This window comes from Natator depressus, chromosome 13 (assembly GCF_965152275.1).
Source record: "Natator depressus isolate rNatDep1 chromosome 13, rNatDep2.hap1, whole genome shotgun sequence".
NCBI lineage: Eukaryota > Metazoa > Chordata > Testudines > Cheloniidae > Natator > Natator depressus.
In genome coordinates, this window is record NC_134246.1 from 29,403,103 (window position 1) to 29,426,540 (window position 23,438).

A 23,438-nucleotide genomic window follows, 5' to 3' on the forward strand; every position below is an offset into this window, starting at 1 on the left:
TATCAAACAATGTGTACGTTTCCTCCAGGAATTCCTCCTTTCTTACTGACTGAATCCCTTTAAATCATACATGGTATATAATTAACTTCTCCAGCTGTTACTCACTGATCATGTACAGAGTTGGTGAAGCCAGAGCTTGGTCTTGTGGTAGATGCTGAACTTGAGAGTGGATATACTAAGATCACCTGCATTATCAAGATATCAGAGTTGTTGTTCATATCTCAGACTTAATGGCAAATCTAGGGCAAACTGCTCTTCCAGTGATTTGTGAAGAACAACTTCAATATTTTAGGACAGTGGTTCTCAAACTGTGGTCTATGGAGTGTTAGCTGGTGCTCTGCAGGTCCTTCTTCCAGCTGGTGGTGTCGCATCCAGGCTCTTCGTTGCAAAGAAAAATCTGGGTGTCCATAGAAACAGAGGACAGTCTTGATGCATCTACCCTGGACCACTTCTGTAGAGCAGCAGATAGACCAGAGCTATCAACATACTGGAGGAGCCAGATGTTGCTGGAGAGGGACCAGAGCCACTGGTGGGAGAGGATTGTCCTGGAGAGAAGAAAACCAGACAGTATATCCAGGGGGATTGGAGGGAGAGGAGGACAAGGCAGTTGGTGAGGCATTTGGGCTTGATGCAGAGTTTGCGGGGTGAGGTTCTTTGGCCTGAATTCATAGATTCTTAGATACTAAGGTCAGAAGGGACCATTATGATCATCTAGTCTGACCTTCTGCACAATGCAGCCCACAGAATCTCACCCACCCACTCCTGCGAAAAACCTCTCACTCACATCTGAGCTATTGGAGTCCTCTAATCGTGGTTTAAAGACTTCAAGGAGCAGAGAATCCTCCAGCAAGTGACCCGTGCCCCATGCTACAGAGAGAGGCAAAAAACCTCCAGGGCCTCTTCCAGTCTGCCCTGGAGGAAAATTCCTTCCCGACCCCAAATATGGCAATCAGCTAAACCCTGAGCATATGGGCAAGGTTCACCAGCCAGACACCCAGGAAAGAATTTTCTGTAGTAACTCAGATCCCACCCCATCTAACATCCCATCACAGGCCGTTGGGCCTATTTACCATGAATATTTAAAGATCAATTAATTACGAAAATCATGTTATCCCATCATACCATCTTATACAGGAGGTCAGTATAACGGTCGATTCTGGTTTTTAAAATTTATGAATTTTCACTAGAGAAGGGAAGTATGTGCAGGAGAGCTGAGAAGGGGACCAGTAGCAGAAGAGCACTGGCAAGGGTGTGAGGAGATGTCAAGGAGACAGTGGATGAAATCTTGGCCCCACTGAAGTCAATGGGAGTTTGTCATTACTTTCAACAGAGCCAAGATTTCACCCAAAATGTGATTAGCTTTTACTGTGACCAAGAGCAGAAGATTGATGTTATTAAATGTAGTTAAAAATATATCAGAACTTTCCTACAGTCACTTCTCCATAGAAGCAATTGCTGTAGTTGCCACAGGGATGTTACGCAACAACAAATAGGAGGGGAGATGGTCTGTGCACTGGGACGGGAGGTGCTTTAAAAAGCTGGATAACTGTTGCTCTCGAAGGAGTTCGTGTCTGATTGTTCGTATGTTCTGAATGCTCCATTTCTCAAATTGTTGATCTTCTGATGCATAACCAGAGGCTTCTAGCTACTCTTCTGTGAAAAGCCTTGCATGCGTGCCATACACAGCTGGCTCCATCATCAATTGCTTGCCCCACTAGCTAATCATTACCCACAGAGCTGTCTATACGTGCATTGTTCTTCACAGATGTTCGCTTTCAGGACATGGAGGGAGAGCCATCCCTATTACAGCCTGAGGGCTAGAGGAGGATGGATTGATATGATGGTCTTTATTCTAGGGAAGGCCAAGAGGTTGCGGTGGTGTATTACAGAGAAGGTTACATGCCAGAGAACTATAACAAACAGGTGGGTACTGACTGCTTTTATTTAAAAAGCAAACACCAAGTGCAGTTACCCTGAACGGGGTCATTCGTCCCTCAAGTCTGTAAATTACCTTGGAAATCCCTTAATTATCTGAGCTTCTTCAGTGCACCCCTGGCATTCGGATAGTGCTGGTTTGGGGAATATCTGGGACGTATGAACAGATTTCTTCTCAAAACAATTTTCTGCTGCACATTGTTGTCAGTTCAGTGCTTTTACTAAGCTGAAGGGGACACATTCACTGGTAATGTATAGGGCTAACCCTCTGACTAGAGGTAATGTCTGACCTGAAGTATTGCATTGGGACCATGTTGGAAAAGTACATGTCTGAAGTGGATTTTTATCCTTGTTTAAAAGGCTTTAGGCAATAAGGTACTTCCAGACTAGCACCAGAGCGTAGAATCACCACCAGTGCTGAGCTGTCTGTCTGAGCCAATCCAATGAAGAATATCCAGGCTGACCTACTAATCATTTGCTAGTGCTTCTTCCAGCAGTAGGAAAGGACCCATATGGATTCGGGTCTGCATGCCTTCTGTGTGCTCCTTTCCTGCCCGCTGGGGCTGCATGAGAATGTTTAACTATAGGAAGTGGAATACATGTGGGGGTCAGGGAACCTAAATTCATTCAAGTGACTCTTGCTATATCTCCCTCTTAGAACTGGGAGGCACGGTTGTTGATTGAAAGGTCCAAAGCAGTTAAGTGTCCTGACATTGCTACCCAACTTGCTGGGACCAAAAAAGTTCAGCAGGAATTGAGCCAGCCAGGAGTCATGGAGAGATTACTGCCCAGCCGGGCTGAGGCGGTTGCTCGGATAAGAGCGACATTTACTGGCCTCTATTCCCTGGATATGGTAAGTAGTCTCATTTATGTGGTGCATAAAGCAACACTTCTGTCTCCTACCTAGTTCACACCTGCTTTGATTTGATTGTGTGACCTTTTAGTTAAAAACTATAGCACAGTAGGAGAATAGTGAAAAATGCATTTAAAAAACCCTCTCTTAAACAGTGTCAAATTTAAGACTTCAAGTTGTTTTTTGTTTTGTGTTTTTCTGGCCTCTTCAGTGAACTTGCTGTGCGGGGTGTGGTATTTCTGCTCAGTTTTGGAGTAGAACAAATAGCCAGCTGTTCTGGAGATAGAAACAGGGACAGGAATACTGCTGGGATTTTGCTGTTGCTATTTCTGTCTCCCTCTAGGGCGAAGAAGGTGCTAAGATGGTTGCAATGGCCATTGCTGATCCGGAACGATATGTGCTAAAGCCTCAGCGGGAAGGCGGAGGTATTCAGCTTCCTTGATTTGTGAGCTACAGAGCCCAGCAGCCTGGCTGGAGGATCAGGCCTTTGCACTTCTCTAGGATATTTGTTCTGTATTTTCATTGCAGTGTTAGTAAGATACCTGGAACAAGCAAGGTGCCTTATAACGCCATATTTGGTGTATGTAATACTTCGGCTTTCCTCTTACCAGCTGTGGCATTAGGACATAAAAGTGGCTTAAAGCCATCTTCACTCCCCCTCTTTGAGTTTTGTGTTGCATCTCTTGGAGGCACAGCACAAAATCTCACCCAGCAAGTTTACTTTATCTTATGCCCTCTTCCTTCTGTCTCTGCCCAATTAGTACAAGCATCTTCATCTCTTCCAGCATCCTGTGTTGACTGGTCAGCTTTGGTTTTCCTTCTTTCCTGCCTCTTGTTCATAGAGAGATTTGTCTTTTTTAACCTGTCTTTCAAACCTGCAGGCTGTTCTGCAACCGTGGGCCAGCCCCTGTACGCTCCCCACCCCCACCCATTGATAGTGCTTATGATTGCAGTTGTTGGGGTTGGTGATCACTGAGGGGATCCCAGGATCCAGACTAGTGGAAACCAGGCCCATAGTATTGAATCTAGAATTCCATGGAGAGCCAGTGCCGTCTCCGGGGGGTGGTGATTGCATCCATCCTTGTTGCTTAATGGGTGGATGTTCACATTTGCACCATTTGCAGTTTCTTCAGGGCCATCTAATGCAACTGGATCCAATGGCTTCTGTTGCGGGGATTTGTTGAAATGTATGATTGTATGTTACCAGGGAACAATCTCTATGGGGAAGAGCTCAAGCAACTTCTGGAGAAGATTAAAGACAGCCCTGAGAGGTCCTCCTATATCCTAATGGATAAGATCACACCTCAGACATCAATGAATTACTTGCTCAGGGCTCACAGTCCCCTGAAAATATCAGAATGTATCTCCGAGTTGGGGTTTTTTGGTGTCTACATCAGGTGAGAAGTTGGCTTTCTTTGCAATATTGCCATGTCCCGATCTCGGCCATCCACTCAGCTTTGGTAAATTAAAACAGTTCTGAGCAGCAGGCATTACAGTGCAGCAGCACCAGCCAGACAAGTGTGCGGAAATGAGTGCATAACAGAAATGCAGCTCTTCCAACATCACCTCTGTCAATAGCTTTCTGTGCATGTCACACAGGCACCAAACTGTGGCACACTTGCATTCCCAGCTAGTGCCAGATTATACCAGTTTAAAATACAATTAGAATTCATGCCAGCAGACTGGAACATAAGCTGCCTGAAGTAAAAAGGATTAGAAACTTGATTTCCAAGGGTGTCATCTTCAGGATCTTAGGCCCTGCAGGAATTTCATAAGCCAGGGGCCACAGAGAAAAAGATTAATATTGGCAGGTCTCTCTGTGCTCTCTGGTGCTGAGTTGTGCAGCAGCCTCAAATACATTCCAGGCCAGAGGTTTTCACTGAATGGACTATGCAGCTGAGCAATACTGCTTACCGTACAGTTTTCCCTGTACTATGTATTTTGATACTATGTCAGCTGATGCTTTGACTCTCCCCTTTTTGTGTATGGACAAACCCAACCCCTCCAGGGCCCCTAGAAATGTTGCCATGATTTCAGAATAGGAACCGATTGTATACAGTTTTGAAGACAAACATTCTCCTCAGCAGCACTTACAGCCCAACACTGGATATGCTAGGGAGAAAGAACTAAAGTGCAATTGATGAGAAATTGACTAGCCTATGTACAAGCCCAATGCAAACAGTAGTCAACATACCTAGGGCAAGAGAAATTTTTTTTAAAATTGAAAAATGGAGCTAATGCCATAGGAAATTCCTTAGTTTTACAACTATTTTAACTTGAAAATTTTTTTTTTTCTTTCCCCCCTCTCTTGCAGCCAGCCTGCTCTAATCTTAGGCAGGCCCAGTTGCCTCTCATTTCCCTGTCATGTGTTGAAGGCACAAAGTCTAATGAATTTCCTGAATTTAATTTGCCAATATAGCTCTTTCTTGTGCTGTGACCTAGGGATTATGGTTGTGAAGGTGCTATTATTGCATTGTTTCCTTGGTAGATGTACTCCTCCTGAAACAGGCTCACATCTAATCTTTTTGGGGCAGGGTCTGTCTTTGTGCTTTGCCTAGTGCAGTGGAATCCTGGCCCAGGACTACAGCTCCTAGGTGCTACAGTAATACAAATCTGTTCTCAACAGAAAAGCCTTACCATTAGGCCCAAAGTGTTTTACGCATGTCCTATTGCCCAGGGCTGTGGCAGAGGGGGACCAGGCTAGAATTCTCCAGATCTAGGATCAGTAGAAATGCCAGACATTGAATAAAGCTTTAAATTTTGCAGCTGCTCACTGTAATCTTTCATTGCAGGCAGGGAAAGGACATTGTGGTGAATAAGCACGTCGGTCACCTCTTGCGAACCAAGGCAGTTGAGCATGCAGATGGCGGGGTGGCAGCTGGGGTGGCTGTGCTGGATACTCCCTATGTGATATGAAGAGGATACCTCCCACATCTGTTGCCCTAACTGCTGCCAGAAGAGCTGTGATTTCCTTTAGGGTTTGATAACTTCAGTGTCTTGATAAATTTCTGTAAGCAGGACCACAGGGACATTTCCCCCTCCTAGCACAGTGATCACGGGGAGGGCACGTGCAATCACACTTGTACCAAATACTTTTGTGCTACCCCCCCCCCCCCCCCCCAAGTCTTTCCTTTTTAATTCTTCCCTCAGAAAGTCTTGGGTTCTCATCTGATCTTTTTGCCTTATTGATAATTTCACACAAGCTAATCCACAGACCCATCACCACCTCTGCTCCAGGCAGCCAGATGTGAATGTAACACTCTGAATTGTCCTGAATGCAGCTGCTTTCTCAGGAATGAGGCCAACCTATTGTTCAGAACTCCTTGTAACTAGGAGTTGGGATTTCCATATGTACCCTGTTCAAGACACTACAGCTGCCCAGTCTCTCCTTAAGTGCCTGATCCCAGAGGGTTAAATGTGCCTTCCCCATTTTCTGCTTCTCATTTAGTTGCTACCTATGAGGGCATTTGCTTTCTGGGCCAGAGGAAAGGAAGATGGAGAACAGAAATGAGGGTTGATGGATTTAGTTAAGGGCTTCCCACCCTAATGCTGCTAGCCTCTGTAGTGTAGAGAGAGCCTGGAGCGAGGCCTGAACCAAAGTCAGCAAAAAAAAAAAGCTATGAGCAAAAGTCAGACTATCAAAAAGCAGCTGCTTGCTTACAGGTTCGCTGTCTGGTACACGCATGAGGCATACGCATAGCTAGCATTGCTAAAGCCCAGGCAGTCCGAAGAAGTTTTAGGTACAGGGTATTAACGTAAGCACATTCCAGAAGGCTGGTACAGGTACATCACAACAGAGTTATGGAACAAACACAATCCTAGGAGAGTGTACAGAAACACACCAACCCCAGGTAGGACACAGATAGAAGGCTGGAATGATGGATGGAGATGTCTTGTTCAAACCAGCACAAACAAGGTGTAGGGTTGGTAACCAATCATGCCAGGAGTGTAATACGTAACTTGTTTGTATCAATATATAAAAGGAGAAATCATAGGAGGGGGCAACAGAAAATCCTGCTGCTGACTGAGCTGAGCCCTTGTCAGTGGGCACTCATGTTAGCTTACATGTAACCATGGAGCCAGGGGGCTAATACTGTGTCTTAAGGGCAATAAACCTGGCCGAGGGCCTTTGCCACCGAACCGAGTCTGGTCTTTCTGGGTAATGTTATGGAGGTCCGCTGTACTAGCTATCTGCACAGAGCTGGGACGGTGCACGCACACAAACTGACGGCACTGGCTGACCCTGACGGCTGATTTGGTAAGTGGTGAGCTGTCCACTGTAGGAATTGACATCTAACATAACAGAAAACTCTGAGCTAGGGACTCCCCTTTCTTTTCCCTTCAGATCCCCACAGGGTTCAATGAGGAATAGACCTGCTGGGTAACAAGTAAAGGCAGGTCACAGGAGTTTAAAAAAGAAAGTGGGGAAAGGTGGACTGGAATACGTAAGGCTATAGTAGGGGCAGTAGCCTGAAAGAAGAAGAATAAAAGTAAGAAGGGTAGACTTGCAAACTGTTGCCATGGCTGTGAGATGGCTAAGGCGAAATGCCATAACATTGGTGAGGCAAGTAACAGAACCAAACCACGAGAAGAGGTAACCCAACCTGTCGAGCACTGGAATGCCGAGGCCCTGCTGCGAGGGCGTCGGGCACTTCAGATGCATGATATGCTTGAGCAACTGAAACAGGAAAATAAAGAGTCTGGGAGCCGCAACAGAAAATCTGCAAAAAGAGTGCCATCTTCCAGCATAAATATTGGAGGGCAACAACAGACTGCAGGTACTTTCATAGCACCTGGAATGTGGGGACAGAAATGGAAAAAGGTGGCCTTAGCAAAAGTAAAAGATGGAACATGGGATTGTTGGAGTGTGTGGTGCAATGGGGACATGTGGAATGACCTAGACCACCTCCTCTCCAACAATCCTGGCCAGGGACCACTGCGCTGCACCAACTCCTTACGATAAGAGCCAGGTCTTGGCAAAGCCTAAACCGAGACAGAGTGGTACCTCTTGGAATGGGCGAAGCACACGGAGAGGGGGAGGAAGAACACTCAGATGGGTCTTTCCAGAGAGTGGAGACTGAATAGGTCAAGAAACACAATGGTTAACAGATTTCATTAGACAACATGAGCTGTGAACTGATCAGGGGTAAGGCTATGATTAAGTCACGGAGATGGTCCAGCGACCTCTGTAACTTCAGTCTGCGGGGGTCGGGAGCTGCAGGGTCCCTTGTTGCCCGCGGGGGCAGGGAGCTGCTGTAGCCATGCTGCCTCTGGTGGCCCCTGGAGCTCCAAGCCGCTGCAGGGGGCAGGGTACCCCACAGCTCCTGGCCACCATGGGGGAACCCTTGAGCTCACAGGCCCCCAGAGCTGTGAGCAGCAGGAGTACCCTGCAGCTCCCAGCCCCCACAGGCAGCAGGCGCACCCCACAGCTCGTGGCCATGGGGGAACCCCCAAGCTCCTAGCTGTGGGCCCCTGGAGCTGCAGGCAGCAGGGGTACCCTGCAACCTCTGGCTGACACCAGAGGTGAGGGCACCCCATAGCTCTTAGCTCCCCATGGGCAGCAGGGGAGCCCCCAGAGCTGCAGGTGGTACGGGTACCCTGCAGTTCCTAGCCCCTGCACAGCTACCCCGCTTCAGGCAGTGTGGGTACCCACAGATCCCATTTTGTCCTGGATATTTTTAGTAAAAGTCGTGGACAGGTCACGGCTCCTGTGAATTTTTATTTTTTGCCTGTGACCTGTCCGTGACTTTTACTAAAAATATTTGGGACAAAATCTTAGCCTTAATCATGGGAGAAGGAGAGTATAGAGCCTCAAACTAACAAACCTAGAGTCAGTGGGTTAACACCCAGAATTGATACATTAAAAATGAATGAGCTAACTGCTCTGGTGAGAGCTGTAGGCCCCCCAACCGCCAGGAAATTTTAATGAGTTTTTGGAGTGGATCCATAAACGTTCACAATTCTGCAAGCAGTAGGTATTTCTATAGCAGAGAAGCCGTTACTTTGGACATTATTGGATGCGTTAGGATCCATAAGCACCCGCGCTGTTAGATTTGATGATAATGTTGCTCAAATGATTAGATGGGTGACTCAACAGCACTTTACATTATCTTCAAGCATGGCTGCAAAAATTGCAAGACTGCCAGGGGAGGCTTCTGCACAATTAGCTGAGAGAATTCAAACATAGATTGAGAGAAGGGAAAGTAGAACAAGAAACGTTAAAAGACATTGTGTTGCAGGCATTGTTCTCAGGTGTAGTGGAATGGGTGAAAGCAAGATGTGAGAATGAGGCAGACACGTGCCTCTGTTTGAATGGCTGGGGAAACTAGAAGCAGCTGTGAGGCAGGAAGGGGGAACTCTAGTAAGTGAGCTGCATGGATAGTCTGGGGTTAGAGGTCGTGGAATGAGTAGAGGCAGAGGAGTAGGAAGAAGTGATGAATGGATGCCAGTAGGACAGCTGATACAGGAGAACAAAGAGCTGAAAGGCTAGACTGATCATTTACAGCCACAGCTGCAAGCATGGAGGATTAGCAGGGACAGTGGAAATAAAGATAAGAAAGAAGAGCCTGAGACTGGTCGCTTTCGCCGCTGGATTAAATGACCCCATCACCAACAAACAAATGCCATAGGACAGCCCTCTCCAGGACTCGGAATGCGTTTTCCAGCAACCCGTGACTGTAGATGTTTGGGGATGCCCCCACATAAGCATCCAAGTCAGGGATGGGCTTGTCAATTTTTTATTAGATTACGGGGGCACGGATCCCCCTAGTAAAAGATGTGTAATGCATACCAGTTACGGTCAGTACAAATACAGGGAACATCAAGGGATAAACAAAAACATAATGTTAAAATATTACCTCCCTAGTTTGGTGCACATGCAGCTCAGGAAAAGTGAGCCATTGAAGGGAGAGAACATCTGATTGGAGCAGAGACAATATAGCAATTGGGAATAATCACTGATTTCCCAAATATGTGTATCAGACAAGCCCTTACCTTGAAGGGGGGGAAAAGATGTTAATCTGAACCCTCTAGGGCTACCAACACAAACAGTGAAGGTGATAAAACCAAAGAACCATGCAGAAGGGCTGGGAAACTTGGTGGAGTGAAATACAAAATGTGTGGGCTAAAGATTCCCTGGACACAGAAAATGTACAGACCTTAGTGGGAGATATTCCCCCATAGGTTAAGCAATATCCAATACCGCAGGAAGCAAAGGAATCATTATGACAGGGCCTGACTTTTGCTCATAGCCTGGTTTTTGCTGACTTTGGGTCAGACCTTGCACCAGGCCCCAGGCTCTCTCTCTCTCTCTCCACTGCAGCCTCCTGGCTCTATTCGGAGGAATTAGCAATTCCTGCCTGGGGGAGGCAGCCGAGTGTAATTACACCTTTTAGCACACAGGCTATGCCTGGTCTGCTCTGGTGCTGCCTTGTTCCTGTATGCGGTTTAGTTCAGATTGGTTCCTCTTCACTCAAAGGAATCAACTCACAAGCTTCAGACTGAGCAGGGAAAAAAATGGCTAAGCAGAACTGCAGCCTCCATTCAATGTGATTTTTACAGAGGTGCTGTATCTGCTCAGCTTACTGCTTGCGACCCCCAGCAATTTCACCCTCACCAGCCAGTTGATGGCTTTACTGTTACAGGCAAAATCAACTATCTCGGGGTGGCCAACCTGAGCCTGAGAAGGAGCCAGAATTTACCAATGTACGTTGCCAAAGAGCCTCAGTAACATGACAGCAGCCGCCCCATCAGCTTCCCCCCCCCCCCCACTCCCAGCGCCTCCCACCCACCAGCAGCCCCACCAATCAGCACCTTCCCTTTCCCTCTCCGCATCTCCTGATCAGCTGTTTCGAAGGCTCTGGGGGGGAGGAGCAAGGGCACAGCAGGCTCAGGGAAGGGGTGCAGTGGGGGCAGGGCCTGTGGCAGAGCCAGGGGTTGAGCAGCGAGCACCCTCCCGGGCACATTGGAAAGTTGGCACCTATAGCTCCAGCCCTGGATTCGGTGCCTATACAAGGAGCTGCCCCTGAAGAGCCGCATGTGGCTCCGGAGCCGCAGGTTGGCCGCCCCTGCACTATATCATGGAAAGAGGGGTTATTGATGGTAGCAGAATAAAGTGCCCAGGGCTAAAAAAAGTCTTTATGATCCCTCTGTGGTGTTACGTAGAGAAGAAGAGCGGCTAGATGAGTCTGGTCTCTCCCCCCCACGTCACTGTTATGGGATGACATGGCCCACACCTAAAGCTACTGAGGTTGCTGAGTTAAGTGCATCGATGTTAGGCAATTCCAGGACTAAGGTTGCCTGTGCGATCTTAATTTGGCCCCCCAGATCCACATGCATTTGGCCCCCCAGGGCCACAGGCTTTAATTAATTTAATTTAGTTACGTGGTCACATGGTACATTTTCAACAGGGCCCCGTCCTCATGCCGTGCACAGGATGGACAGTAGCCACTGAATGAGCCGGTGTTCGAGACGTTGGTTTGTTGCTATTGTTTAGTCAGTGGCCCCAGACCTTATTTACTGAACACTTTGCAACCCCTGTTCTGAATACACACTTGATTTCCTCTCAGGGTTGGTACTCATCACACCTGCTTCACAAGTATGAATTACTTTAGCTTCACAGCACCTCTGTGAGATGGGGGGAGGGGGGGTTTATCCCCAGCTCATTTTGAGATGCCTAGGACCTGCTTTTTAAGAGTACTTAGCATTTTATAGCCCTTAATGTGTTCAAGAGCAGCTCCCAGTGACTGCAGTTGCAACAGAGTGCTCAGCACTTCTGCAAATCAGGTGCCCAGGTTTCAAGGTGGGCACCCAGAAAATGAGGCACACGCCATTAGTGACCATCTGTGAAAAGCTTGTTAAATGACTCGCCTAGCATGGCATGGGAACTCTGGCAGAGGTAGGGGTAGACTCCAGCTCAGTAATCAAGTGCTTTAACTAAGAGACCAACCTTTCCCTCATGCCTCCCCGTCTCACAGGCAGCCTTAATCCTGGCATCTCCTACCTTTGTGTGCTTGACTATGCCCCCTTAATGTTCTTTTTAACATTGTTTCTATGTGTATGATTTCCTAGAAATCCCACCATGTTGACACCCCCCCAGTGCATCAGCAAGGCTGGCACCTTTAGCTCCACCGCACCGACCTCTGGCAGCTGATAGCAAGAGTAGCTTGTCATCCTGTGTGTAGACAGGCTATGGAGGAGGGGACACTTTTGCCAATGGGTTCCACAGGTACTGGCTGACAGCACAGGAATGGTGAGATTTAAGAATTCTGGGTATTCGTGCCGGCTCTGGAGGGGAGCAGTCTCTACTTGGACAGACTTTTCTGCCTGATTGCCTCCCCCTTCTCCCTGTCCTCTCCACCCTGTCCCCGTCCTGCTTCTCTCCCCACAGCCGCCCCATGGCTCTTTGGCCCAGGGAAAAGCCTTCTGTGCCACCAGCAAGCACTCTATGCAAATAAATTTAATTTTATGCAAATCAATCTACTTTTTTTGGTCGGCAAATGTTGGTAGGTGCAGCGTAGACATCAATTATTTAGGGTGAATGACATTACAGGGCTGGTGTCGTTATAAATCCCTAGGCTATACCCACCCAGGAAATTGAGTTAAAGTGAAACATAAGAGGTGTAGCCCTGGTAGGCTCTAGAGATGCCCTGGTAAGGCACCAGTCAGCCTGGGCGCTGCCCTAGGGTGAGGGAGAATATTCAATGAAGCCAATGGTTAAGAAGCCATGTGAGCTGTGACTACAAACACCATAGGGCATTAATCATACTTGCATGGTTACTCCATGGTGTTACTACAGTGTAGAGTTACACTTGTGGGTGGCTTAACGGTATTTCTGTGTTTTTAACGGTTTGGTTTTATTTAAGTGTCACTTTTAACTCCGAATTTCCTGAGGTTATAATGCTCAGTTTGGGGGGGCGTTCCAGCACTCCTCTCATGCAGATTGCCCTGACTTACTAATGGCCTCTCACCCTTTGCTGAATTTTAGTGTCATTTTTGTCTGGACATGTTAAGTTGTGTTGCTGCACTCGCTATTCCCGTTGTACATTTGTACCTGAGGACAGGAGTGCCTGGAGCATATGGATCGGCCTCCTTAATTTAACATTTGCACAAATCTAAATAAACAAATAGCCCAGGCCCAGCCCATTTTCTCTGCACATTTGCTAGCGGAGGCCTGGTCCCCACTTTGTTTGCTCCCACCTGCATCCTGTTCCATGTCAGACCCCTCCAGCATCCTTAGAACAGGCCTCTCTCCACCCCCAAGCGGCTCAAGCCCTCCCGTGAACTCCTTTCCTCCCTTTCTGCCCATTGCTGTGACACCAGGCAATGCTGGGGGCGGGTGAGAATATCACTGACGCCATTCTGTGGGTGCCGTGCCTGGAACCGCCCCGCTGCAGCCGGGAACAGGTGCAGACTCCTAGACATGAAGGGCAGAAGGGCGCCGCGCGATCATTTCACTGCACTTTCCTGAACGATTGGTCTGACCCTCATATTGCGATAAAAGTCTGGTGTTTCCTCTTCCTAACCGAGGCTCTCTCCGGCCGCAGGGCTGCTGCTGCGGTACAGACCAGTATCTTGCACTGCACGTTCACTGGGACTTCCCTAGTTCTTACCCCACTGAGACACTGTCACTAGGGAGCACCAAACGCCAAGGCTGGGCTGGGAAGTACTGCTGGATCACTGGCCCTGAGGGTGGCTTTATGCCCAGTTATTGTTACACAGAGAAGCAGAGGCCTCTGGAAAAGATCCCTGCTTCCCATCCCTGATACCCCCTCTGAGAGGGGAGCAGAGCAGCCTGCCCCCTGGCTGCAGGAGGGAATATGGGAGGGGGGTTAGAGGGGGGTCTGTGCCACACCCTGGGTCTGAGCAGCCCCAAAGGCCATGGGAGTGTGGATTGGGCATGGAACTTCATGGCTTGGGCACTGTTCTAGGCGAGACAGGATCCACTGAGACCAACGTGAGTGGGGCGAGGCCAGCAGGTCATAGCAGTGGGGTGGGGATTGTTTAGCTGGGACTGTCTGGGACGGGGGAGAGTTGAAGCACACAGGTGAGCTTGGGCCGATGACACTTGAGCCTGTCGTCCCCCCCCCGCCCCAACCCCTCTGTGGTGCAGGGAAGAGAGGGCTAGTAAAGTCATTTCTTCTGCACTATCCTTCAGCACCCCAGCAGGCCTCACTGGGAGGTGGGAATGGGGCATCCCAGCTCCCTGCGGAGTCATGGGGAACAGGTGTTGGTACTGCCCACATGAAATCAGTTCATCACAACTTCCCCTGGTGCCTCAGTTCCCAGGGATGGTGGTCTCTCCCGGCAGGTGCAGAGGTCCCAGTAGCTCCTAGTCCCCCCTGCTGGGCCCTGGGCTAGCGCAGAGGCCATGGCGATGTGCTCAGGCTGCGGTGCTGGGAGTCACCTGGGCCAGTGCAGGTGCTTGGGACAGCCGGCCCTGTCCCAATGCCTTGGGGGGGCTGTGAAAGCCCTGCCTCTGCCATGCTTATGGAGAGCCCCATACCATGCAGGGGAGGCTCGTGGGGCTTCCTGGGGCCTTCTCAGGAAGGAGGTGACGGGAAATGTTAGGCACCACCGTCTCCTCCCGACCCTGACTACCAGGCCCCATTGTGGCCAATTCCCATCTCAGCCCCTTAACTCCAGCCCCTTGCTTCCCCCTGCCCCCACCACCCCTTGTGGGGTCTCCTTCCCATCCCTGCCCTCATGCCAGCCTCTGTGGTGCTCAGTCCTCTCATTCACACCCTAAAACCAGCCCTGCTCGGGGCTCCTTCCCCACTCCCAGCCAGGGCTGTGCGCCTTCCCCAGCATGCCCACTGCCCCCTGCTGTCCATGGCGGGGGGTGGGGCAGGGGGGAGACTCAGAGCAGGGTCCCCTGCTTGGAAGGGAATGCAGAAGGTAGGGGTGGGGGGATGATGTCAGCTGGTGCTTGCACAGGCTGCTCCTGTACCCTCAAGCTCTGTCTGGCACCTGTCACTGGTGCCTAGACCCATCTCTGCATGGCGGGATCTCAAAGGGATGCTGGGTTTTCTGTTCGCTTCACCCCTGCCCCCGGCTATATGTTTGGGCACAGGGTCAGTGGGGGGATGGGAACGTAGGAATACCCCGCCTTTCATTCCGTATAAACTCGGCAGGAGCCACGTGCGGGGCAGGGGCTGGGTTCAGCCAAACGAGAGCCAGGCTATTCGAGAGGAGAGGCCTTGTTCAGCCTTGACTTTAGCAACATTCTGGTTTACACAATTCTGTCACCTGGGGGTCAGGGAGGAGAATCCCCTGCCCTTGGCCTAGTACCGCGTGGCCAGCGAGCAGCAGGCCGAGGGGCCCTGAGCTGTTATCTCACTAACGCTGGCACAGCGTGGCCTGCACTGGCCAGTTCACTGGGACCCCAGCGCTCTGACTGGGCAACCATTAAATGAGGCCGAATCGTGCTCCTCGGGACAGGCCTAGCCACGTTGGCCTTAAGCAGGCGGCTGATGGGCAGCAGCCTTACAACTGTAGGCGGAAAAGGCTCAGCTTTCATACTTGGCCAGTTACCCCAGGCCCCAGCTACGGGCCTTGGACAGACCCACGCCAGCAGGAACGGCCTCCAGAAGCTAGGAGGGTTCATGCTTCCCTACTTTAAGGAGTTGCTCAGAGACCAAGGAAGTAGCCACCGCGCCTGCCAGGCTTGGCCTGTAAGTTGGGTTAGCTGCAGCGTAAATGTCCGAGATGCCCCCTGGCAAACAGCCATAGGCCAGGGTGATCAGCAGGGGCCAGCCGTGCATTACGGACAGCTGCAGGCTGGAGCCACTGACCTGACCTGAATAGGAGCGAGCTGCCCAGCTCACTGGGGTTACAGCCACCTGAGAGGGGCTGAAAAGGCTGCTGGGCACCCCCAGTGCACAGCCGTGGCCAGGCTTGGCCAGCGTTTGCACTACAGGTGCATTCTGGCTGTGCATTGAGCTGCGGGGAGTGGCACAGTGGGGAGGGACTCGGAGGCAATGGGGCGTGCGCAGACCAGCGAGGGGCAGGTGGCAGGAAGGGTTAGGGCTGCCCAAAGGGCCTGGGGCTCTAAAGGTCCCTTCCCGCCGTGTTAACCAGGTGGTGGAACAGTGCGTGGCCCAGGCACTCAGTGGTGAGAACAGGTGGGGGGGGGGAAGGGGTCGGGCACAGGCCTGTTCAGTGCCAGTTTCCTCATTCAGAGATCCCCACATGGACAGCCATGGGGAACCTCCACCTTTTCCCACAGGTCAAACAGATTCTGCCTTGCCAGACCAATGCGGGGGTGAATGCCCCAGCTAAGGGCTCTCCCCTGAGCACCCCCTGCCCCAGCACCCAGGAACTGAAATCGAGGGCCTGGAGTTCACAGAGGTCACCAAGCTCCAAATCTCACAGGGCTTTGCAGATAAAAAGAAACTCAAAAAAACCCCAAGCTCCACCCAAACCAGCATCTCCAATGACATTTGAACTAGGCCAGCAGCAAGCACACTGCTGTAGCTTCCACATGGGCTTGACGTGGCAATAACCCAATCTGGAGGTACGAAGGCACTGGTAACTGTGATGACCTCTCTCACAGAAGGGACTATTTCCTAGCCAGTGAAGTGGAGACAATCCCTCCTGGTGAGGGCTGCTCCCTGGGACTCCAACCCCCTTACTTACTACAACAGATATTGCTGTCTCCTCCCCCAGGTCCCAAGCAGAGTGGACAACTAGCTAGGCACATGGCAGTTACTCTCTGCCTCATCCCCATCTGCTAAGTCACTTGAAGGACGATAAATGCACGTTAAACATATCCCTGCTTTTGGTTCTCCATGGAAGCAGTTGTAGCCAACCCAGGAAAGTATTTTATTGCCATGGGAGGGAAGGCAGACTCATGAAGCGATCATTCTATTAAGGCTTGAGTCATCCACTGAAAAGGTTGGTGATCTGCTGCCCTAGGTGCTTCACTGTGGCCACCAGCAGCACCTCCAACTCCATCCAAGCCTACTTCTATAGGCCAGGCCCTGGGAAAGCTCACCTGCTGCCCTGCCCATCTGTGCAGAGACATACTGATGACACAGGAAAGTCCCCCTGGGATCTGTCCCAGGCTACATCTGAGGTGTGTTAGCTGGGTGACGTTAAACAGAAGCTACTACAGTTGGACATTTTAAAACCAGCAAGTCCAGATAATTTGCATCCAAGAATTTTAGAAGAGCTGGCCGAGGAGCTTGATGGACCATTAATGTTAATTTTCAGAAAGTCTTGGAGGACTGGAGAAGTTTCAGAAGAGTGGAAGAATGCTAATGTGCTAATTTAAAAAAAAGGGTAAACTGGATGACATGGGTAATCATAGGCATGTGAGCCTGACATCAATTCTGGGGAGGATAATGGAGCGTCAGTTACAGCACTTGATTAATAACAACTTAAAGGAAGGTAATGTAATGAATGCATATCAACATAGATTTATGGCAAATGGATCCTGTCAAGCTAAAAAAATTTTTTTTTGAGATTACAAGTTTGGTTGACAAAGGTAATAGGTTGATGGAATATACTTAGACTTTTGTAAGGCATTTGATTTGGTACTGCATGGCATTTTGATTAAAAAACTAGAATGATAGAAAATTGAAGGCATACATTAAATAGATTAAAAGCTGGCGAACTGATAGGTCTCAAAAATGGAATGGTAAATGGTGAATTAAACAGGTTTATTTCTAGTGGGGTCCTGCAGGATTGGTTTTTGGTCCTACGCTAGTTAACATTTTTATCAGTGTCCAGGGAGAAAACATACCATGACCACTGCAAGTTTGAAGATGATGCAAAAATTGGGGAAAATGGTAAATAATGAAGCGGACAAGTCACTGATTTAGAGCAATCTGGATCCTTTGGTAAACGGGGTGCAAACAATATAGGTTTTAATAAGGCTAAATATAAATGTATACATCTAGGAACCAAGGATGCAGGCCAAACTTATAGGGTCAGGGACTCTACCTTGGGAAACAATGACTCTGAAAAAGACTTGCGGGGGTCATGGTGGACAATCAGTTGAACATGAGCTCCCAGCGTGATGCTGTGGCCAAAAGAGCTGATGTGATCCAGGGATGTACAAACAGGGGAGTCTCGAGTAGGAGCAGAGAGGTTATTTAACTTCTGTATTTGGCCCCGGTGTGACTGCTGCTGGAATAGCGTCCAGTTCCGATGCCCACCATTCAAGAATAATTTTGATAGACTGATGAGGGTTCAGAGAGGAGCCACAAGAATGATTAAAGGATTAGAAAACCTGCCTCAGAGTGATAAACAAATAGACTCTGAGTCCAACAAAGAGAAGGTTAGGGGGTAACTTGATTACAATATAAAAGTACCTACATGGGGAACAAATATTTGATAATGGGCTCTTCAGTCTAGCAGAGAACGATCTAACATGATCCAGTGGCTGGAAGTTGAAGCTAGACACATTCAGACAGGAAATAAGGCGTACATTTTTGACAGTGAGAGTAATTAACCAGTGGAACAACTGACCAAGGGTGTTGGTGGATTCTCCATCACTGACAATTTTTAAAATCAAGATACGATGTTTTTCTAAAAGATCTGCTCTAGGAATTATTTGGGGGCAGTTCTGTGGCCTATTATACAGGAGATCAGAGTAGATGATCACAATTGTCCTTCTGGCATTGGTGTATGACCCTATAAAGGTAAAAGATGTTGCACTGGGTCCAATACTAGGGGAGAGCATGTGATTAGGTCGAGGTTAATTAATTAATATTTTTTATTGGACCAACTTCTGTTGGTGAGAGAGACAAACTTTCAAGCTCCACAGAGCTCTTCAGAAGGTCTGGGAAACATACTCAGTGTCACAGCTAAATACAAGGTGGAACAGATTGTTTAGCATAAGGAGTTAACACACATTTCAAGGGACCATGCAAGGTGAACTGGCCTGTTAACATCCCTCCACTCACGGGGGCGGTGGAGGCAGCTGCAGAGGGAGCCAGGGGGCAGTTGTTACTGAATTAGTTTGTTGTAATGAACCATAAATCTAGTGTCTGTTCAGTCCATGATTTTTAGTGTCTACCAGAGTTGTGCATTTAAGCTCCCACGCTCATCTTTTGAAGGTGTTGTGCAGGTTTCCTTTAAGGATGAAGGCTGAGAGGTCAGACCCAGAGTGATCGCTCTGGGAGAATTGTTCACCCACAGGTGACAGGGTGGTTTTGTCTTTAACCATTTCCCTGTGTGAGTTCATATGAGAGCGTCATGATTGTCTGGCTGTGGGACCGGTCATAACTTCTCAGGACAGCTGGGTTGATGCTCACACTGCCCCAACAGGCAGCCCTCTGCAAGAGGAGCACATCCAGCAAGGAGAAGCCATTCTTGTAGGAGACCTCTAGTTAGGTGCTTGGAGATTCACTGCAATCCTGAGCAAAACAGCATCTCCAGAGCGAGTGGAGGGCTGAAGGGCTGTGGAATCCAGTGAGACGTGAATGGAGGACAAAGGTTTCCAGGCTGCCATGCAGGGAGCTGGAGGGCTCCCCGCCCCCGCCCCGTGTATGTGAAATCTGTAGCTCTCCCATCAGTGATCTCATGTGCTGCAGCAAGGCCCCATGTTGGGCTTTGATCTCCATCACTTGCACTTTCAGCTAAACATGGTTTATGGACAATGACAAGAAGTCCAGTCACTGCTTGCCTGCAAACCTCTTGCCAGTATATACTGATCACACAGAAACAGGAGGACATGGATCTTAATCTACTGCACACTCAGATTTACCGGGCACAGATCTCAGTATGACAACAGAATTTAAACTCCTTCCCCCAAATGCCAGGTGCCTTCTGCATCAGGTGAGTGATGGTGCAGATCTGAAGCGGTAAGTGCCAACCCAAGTCCAAGAGGGCACTGCAACTAAGATCTCCATTTACCAACCATCCCCAGACCGTCACCCACAAATAGTGAGCGCTCCAGAGTATGTGTTTCATTTTTATTTCTTTGATTTTTATTCCAACTAGAATAGGAGTCTAGCTGTTTTTCCAACCGAAATTACAGACCAAGATAAAAGAGGACAATATGGTTTTGAAGCTAGCAGGCCAATGGCACAGCCCCATTGCTGCTGAGTACACAGGTCAGACGTATACACGGAGGTTACAGATCACAGAGACGTACATGTAGCATAAGAACAGCAGAAGTGAGCGACATTTAGCAATGAGACAAATCAGGGTGACCCCAATGTTATCCATTAGGACTTGGCTTTTGGAACAGAGCTTTGAGTTTGTTTTGGCCAATTCAAGTGCCAAATAGTTGTATGGACAACGCCAGCATTTTGGGTAGTCACAAAACAGCCAGGGTTGCAAATCTGGAAACCTACTTTCTCCGTATGTTAATGTGTAAATTATCAAATGAGCCTGGAAGCCATTTCTAACACAAACACATCACAAAGGCAGTGTCTCCCCAGAGCAGACCCAAGGCAAGGCTGGAGTTAAGCAGCTTGGAAACTGACCCGCAGCAGAAACCCTGTCACCATCCGTAGCCTTCATTGTCAGGTATGTTCAGGCTGTCGGTCCTGAGTCCGTTTAAGGGTTTTCCCACCATGAGGCAGCATGTCCGATTTAAAGTGTAGACTTGTTTTAAACACCTTTCACTCCGTTTTTTGGATGAGGAAGCACCTTGTTGGAATAGTAAAGCCCTGCCTGCCCCTTTCTACGTACTGTGAGACAGGGCACCTCTGGATACGGGTCCTGTTTGCCTGGCAACGGGGAAGACACCTCTGCATAGTTCTCAATCACCTTTCCTTTGATATGTGTAGCACCCACTGCCCCCACAAAAGGCAACTGGATGAGCTATCCCTACTGAGATTAACGGGCACCAGCGTGATCTGCTGGCACCAGCAATTGGATAGCAATAGTATACTATGGAGCACGGCCAGTATGGCACGTCCCGGCACTGAACTCACCCTTTCCTGACTGTGGTTCCCTAGTATATCCACTGCTCATGGAGTACCCAGTGCTGGGACGATCCGACTCCTGGTGCCAAGCAGTTAACATAACAAAATATTGGTACCAAAAAAGTTATATAAAACGTCACTAATCCCCAAAGCCCCCAGCCACACACAACTCCCTTGCCGATCCCCGGAGATCTCAGCTAACACACAGCTCAGACTAAACAGATTTGGTGGAAAGAAAATTAAAAATAGCTTGCACAGCTACAGAGTTGCAGCTCCTTTTTCTAAAACTCCCCTCAGCCTCTAACAGACGGATACAGAAGAAGCAGCTTATCTGCAATGTGGATAGTGGTAGACGAATCCCACTACGCTCTCGTTTATTGAGAGCGATTCCAATCGTTCTGCATTAACTTAGAGAGATTGTTGCAGGGACTCTGTTGGAGCCCAAGGCACATAACTACTGTTTGGGAGCAAAACACCATTTGCCATCAAACTATCAATCCCCTCTCTGGGCAGGATGCCAGGCCACACAAAGTCAATTTAAAAAACACAAATAAAATGAGGGAAAAGAAAATGATGTAAGTCATTCTGCAATGAGTGACGGAGGCTGGAATTTCAGATACGCAGTATCAATCGACATTATCATGTACATTCTCTCCAGAGGCACAGACAGCTAGATACAACACAGCGAGAGGACTAGCTCGAGAGCCCATCTTCTCCTCATTGATGGCGTTTCACATTCAACTTGACAGGTAATGGCTTCTCTCCCCCAGTGAATACAATACTTCTCCGCACGGCCCCTGCTCTACTAGGACTCGGTGCTTCGGCGTTTCTAGTCTGAAGGACGGCATGCTGGTCTGCTACAGCACAGTGGCACACCTGTTGCTGAACAGGTGGTTGATAACAGCTGGATCTGCCACTGTTGAGGTATCTCCCAGCTCTCGGTCGTTCTTTGCAATCTTCCTTAACACGCGCCTCATAATTTTACCTGTCGAACAAAGAGCTGTGGTGATTTGACTGTATGTCCAGAGAGCCAAACCAAGACTCAGAGCCGGTTTTCAGGAAGCTCCCCATGAATAAGTCATATTGGGACACAGATTTCTTCAAGTCTAGCCATGCAGAGACCTGGGCAATCCAAGACCATTCTCAGGACAACTGGATCCCACCAAAACCTATCGTAATTATCCTGGACTGCTGATCGCCCTGGGAGCACTCCGGTGACTCCCTTCCTCCGGGGCTGCCCAGCTTGCAGACACCAGGAGCTGTGCTGCTTGTTCCCAAATGGTGTATCTGACAAGAGTGAACCTGGACTCCTTACCTGAGCGGGTCTTGGGCAGACCAGGTGCATGCTGGATGTAATCAGGGGTTGCTATCGGTCCAATTTTTTCTCTGACTACAAAACAGATTTTCAGTATAATTATTAAGATTTCCCAGAGCGCTTTCAGCAAGAGCTGATACCCAAGTGAGCAGCAAGTGGGACAACCAAGCCCACCAGGGCTGCACTGCAATGACGCCAATATCTCCGCTGTTGGCAAAGGTACGGGTGTTTGCAGAATGGGGCCAGGCAGCGCAATGGCACCGCTCAGGATTCGGCACCTGGAGGCCCAGGACTGGAGGGGAGGAGAGTGCATGCGGCTCTCCACAAAACTCATTCTCCAGCTGCAGGAGAGATGTTTGACCATTTCTAGTCTTTCTCCATTGCTTCTAGGGTGCACTTAAGGACTTGAAATGAAGACAGCTTTCCCCCGGGTTTGGGCCCATTTCCACATAGCAATGACTGACCCCTCTCAGGGATACCCTGGAGCAACAGGCAACCTGGATGCATTTTGTTTACTGCCTTGTTCACGGACCACAGTCATCTCGGATGTCAATGGAGCGTGTGTCAGTTTAGCTGGACTCCCACACCCATCACACCACACCCATTTTAACTGCTCTGGGATGGCGCACTGGATTCCCCACCAGCTTACACCAGCTCTTCCATCCCGCTTGGTGCCATGTATGCGGGTTTACAGCAGCAAATGACGAGCCAGGAGAGGAATGCAAAGAGGCTCCCATGGGGCCTCTGCACGCCCATCACTGTCACTATCACTGTCTTCACGCCCATCCGCTAGCAGCACGGATGGACTTTGGAAGGGACGCCTTGAGGGGGACGTGAGACCTGGACTGACATTCCCTCCCCTTCTAGGAAAACCAAGTCCACAGACATTGACCAAAACCTTTTGGTTTCAGTTAAAGGCAGCAGCAAGCACAGCAACCCATACGGTCCATGCACCAGCATAGATCACAGCTGCAGGCACCACGCCTGCAGCCCCATTCCCTCCCAGCAGCGCCCATGCCTGCCTCCAACACACACACAGCGAGCGGAGCTGGGGAACGAGGAGTCTGGGCACGTGCCAGCACAACGGCCCCCATGCCTGGGGCTGGAGAGGCAGAGGCTGCCCTGGAGAGCAGGAGCCTCACGCCCCTGCCAGCTCACAGGAGGCAGGGGGCGTCACATGAGCAGCCACAAAGTTGGGAGATCTAATTTTAGCCTCTGCCAGCTGTTGCTTTGTTCCCCAGGCTGCAGGGGCACAAGGGGCTCGGATGGGAGCTGGCCATAGCCCTGGCAGGGCACTGGTGTTCTCTAGGCGAGAGGCACCTTCCTTTGGAGAGGCCACGCTGCTTCACACCCCAGCGGGCACGTCAGCCCCTGCAGAGCCTTCGCTGTGTCCAGCGAAGCCCTCCCCTGTTCTCTGGCGGCAGGGGGCACCTGCCACAACACACCCTACACCAAA

General features: G+C 49.5%; 2 protein-coding genes across 3 annotated transcripts in view; one reads left to right on the forward strand and one right to left on the reverse strand.

The window, feature by feature from the left end:
- The window catches only part of GSS (glutathione synthetase), a 16,870-nt gene extending 10,991 nt beyond the window's left edge, over positions 1-5,879 (forward strand). The window contains exons 9-13 of the mRNA XM_074970342.1: positions 1,857-1,923; positions 2,594-2,788; positions 3,132-3,213; positions 3,996-4,185; positions 5,581-5,879. Of these exons, the coding sequence (XP_074826443.1) occupies positions 1,857-1,923; positions 2,594-2,788; positions 3,132-3,213; positions 3,996-4,185; positions 5,581-5,704 (658 nt within the window). The 3' untranslated portion in view covers positions 5,705-5,879. The remainder of the gene's footprint in view (positions 1-1,856; positions 1,924-2,593; positions 2,789-3,131; positions 3,214-3,995; positions 4,186-5,580) is intronic.
- A 13,814-nt stretch (positions 5,880-19,693) lies between these two features.
- The window catches only part of ACSS2 (acyl-CoA synthetase short chain family member 2), a 72,800-nt gene continuing 69,055 nt past the window's right edge, over positions 19,694-23,438 (reverse strand). For both annotated transcript variants that reach the window (XM_074970345.1, XM_074970343.1), the window contains 2 exons: positions 21,983-22,057; positions 19,694-21,652 (listed from right to left, as the gene is read on the reverse strand). In XM_074970345.1, the coding sequence (XP_074826446.1) occupies positions 21,525-21,652; positions 21,983-22,057 (203 nt within the window). In that variant the 3' untranslated portion in view covers positions 19,694-21,524. The remainder of the gene's footprint in view (positions 21,653-21,982; positions 22,058-23,438) is intronic.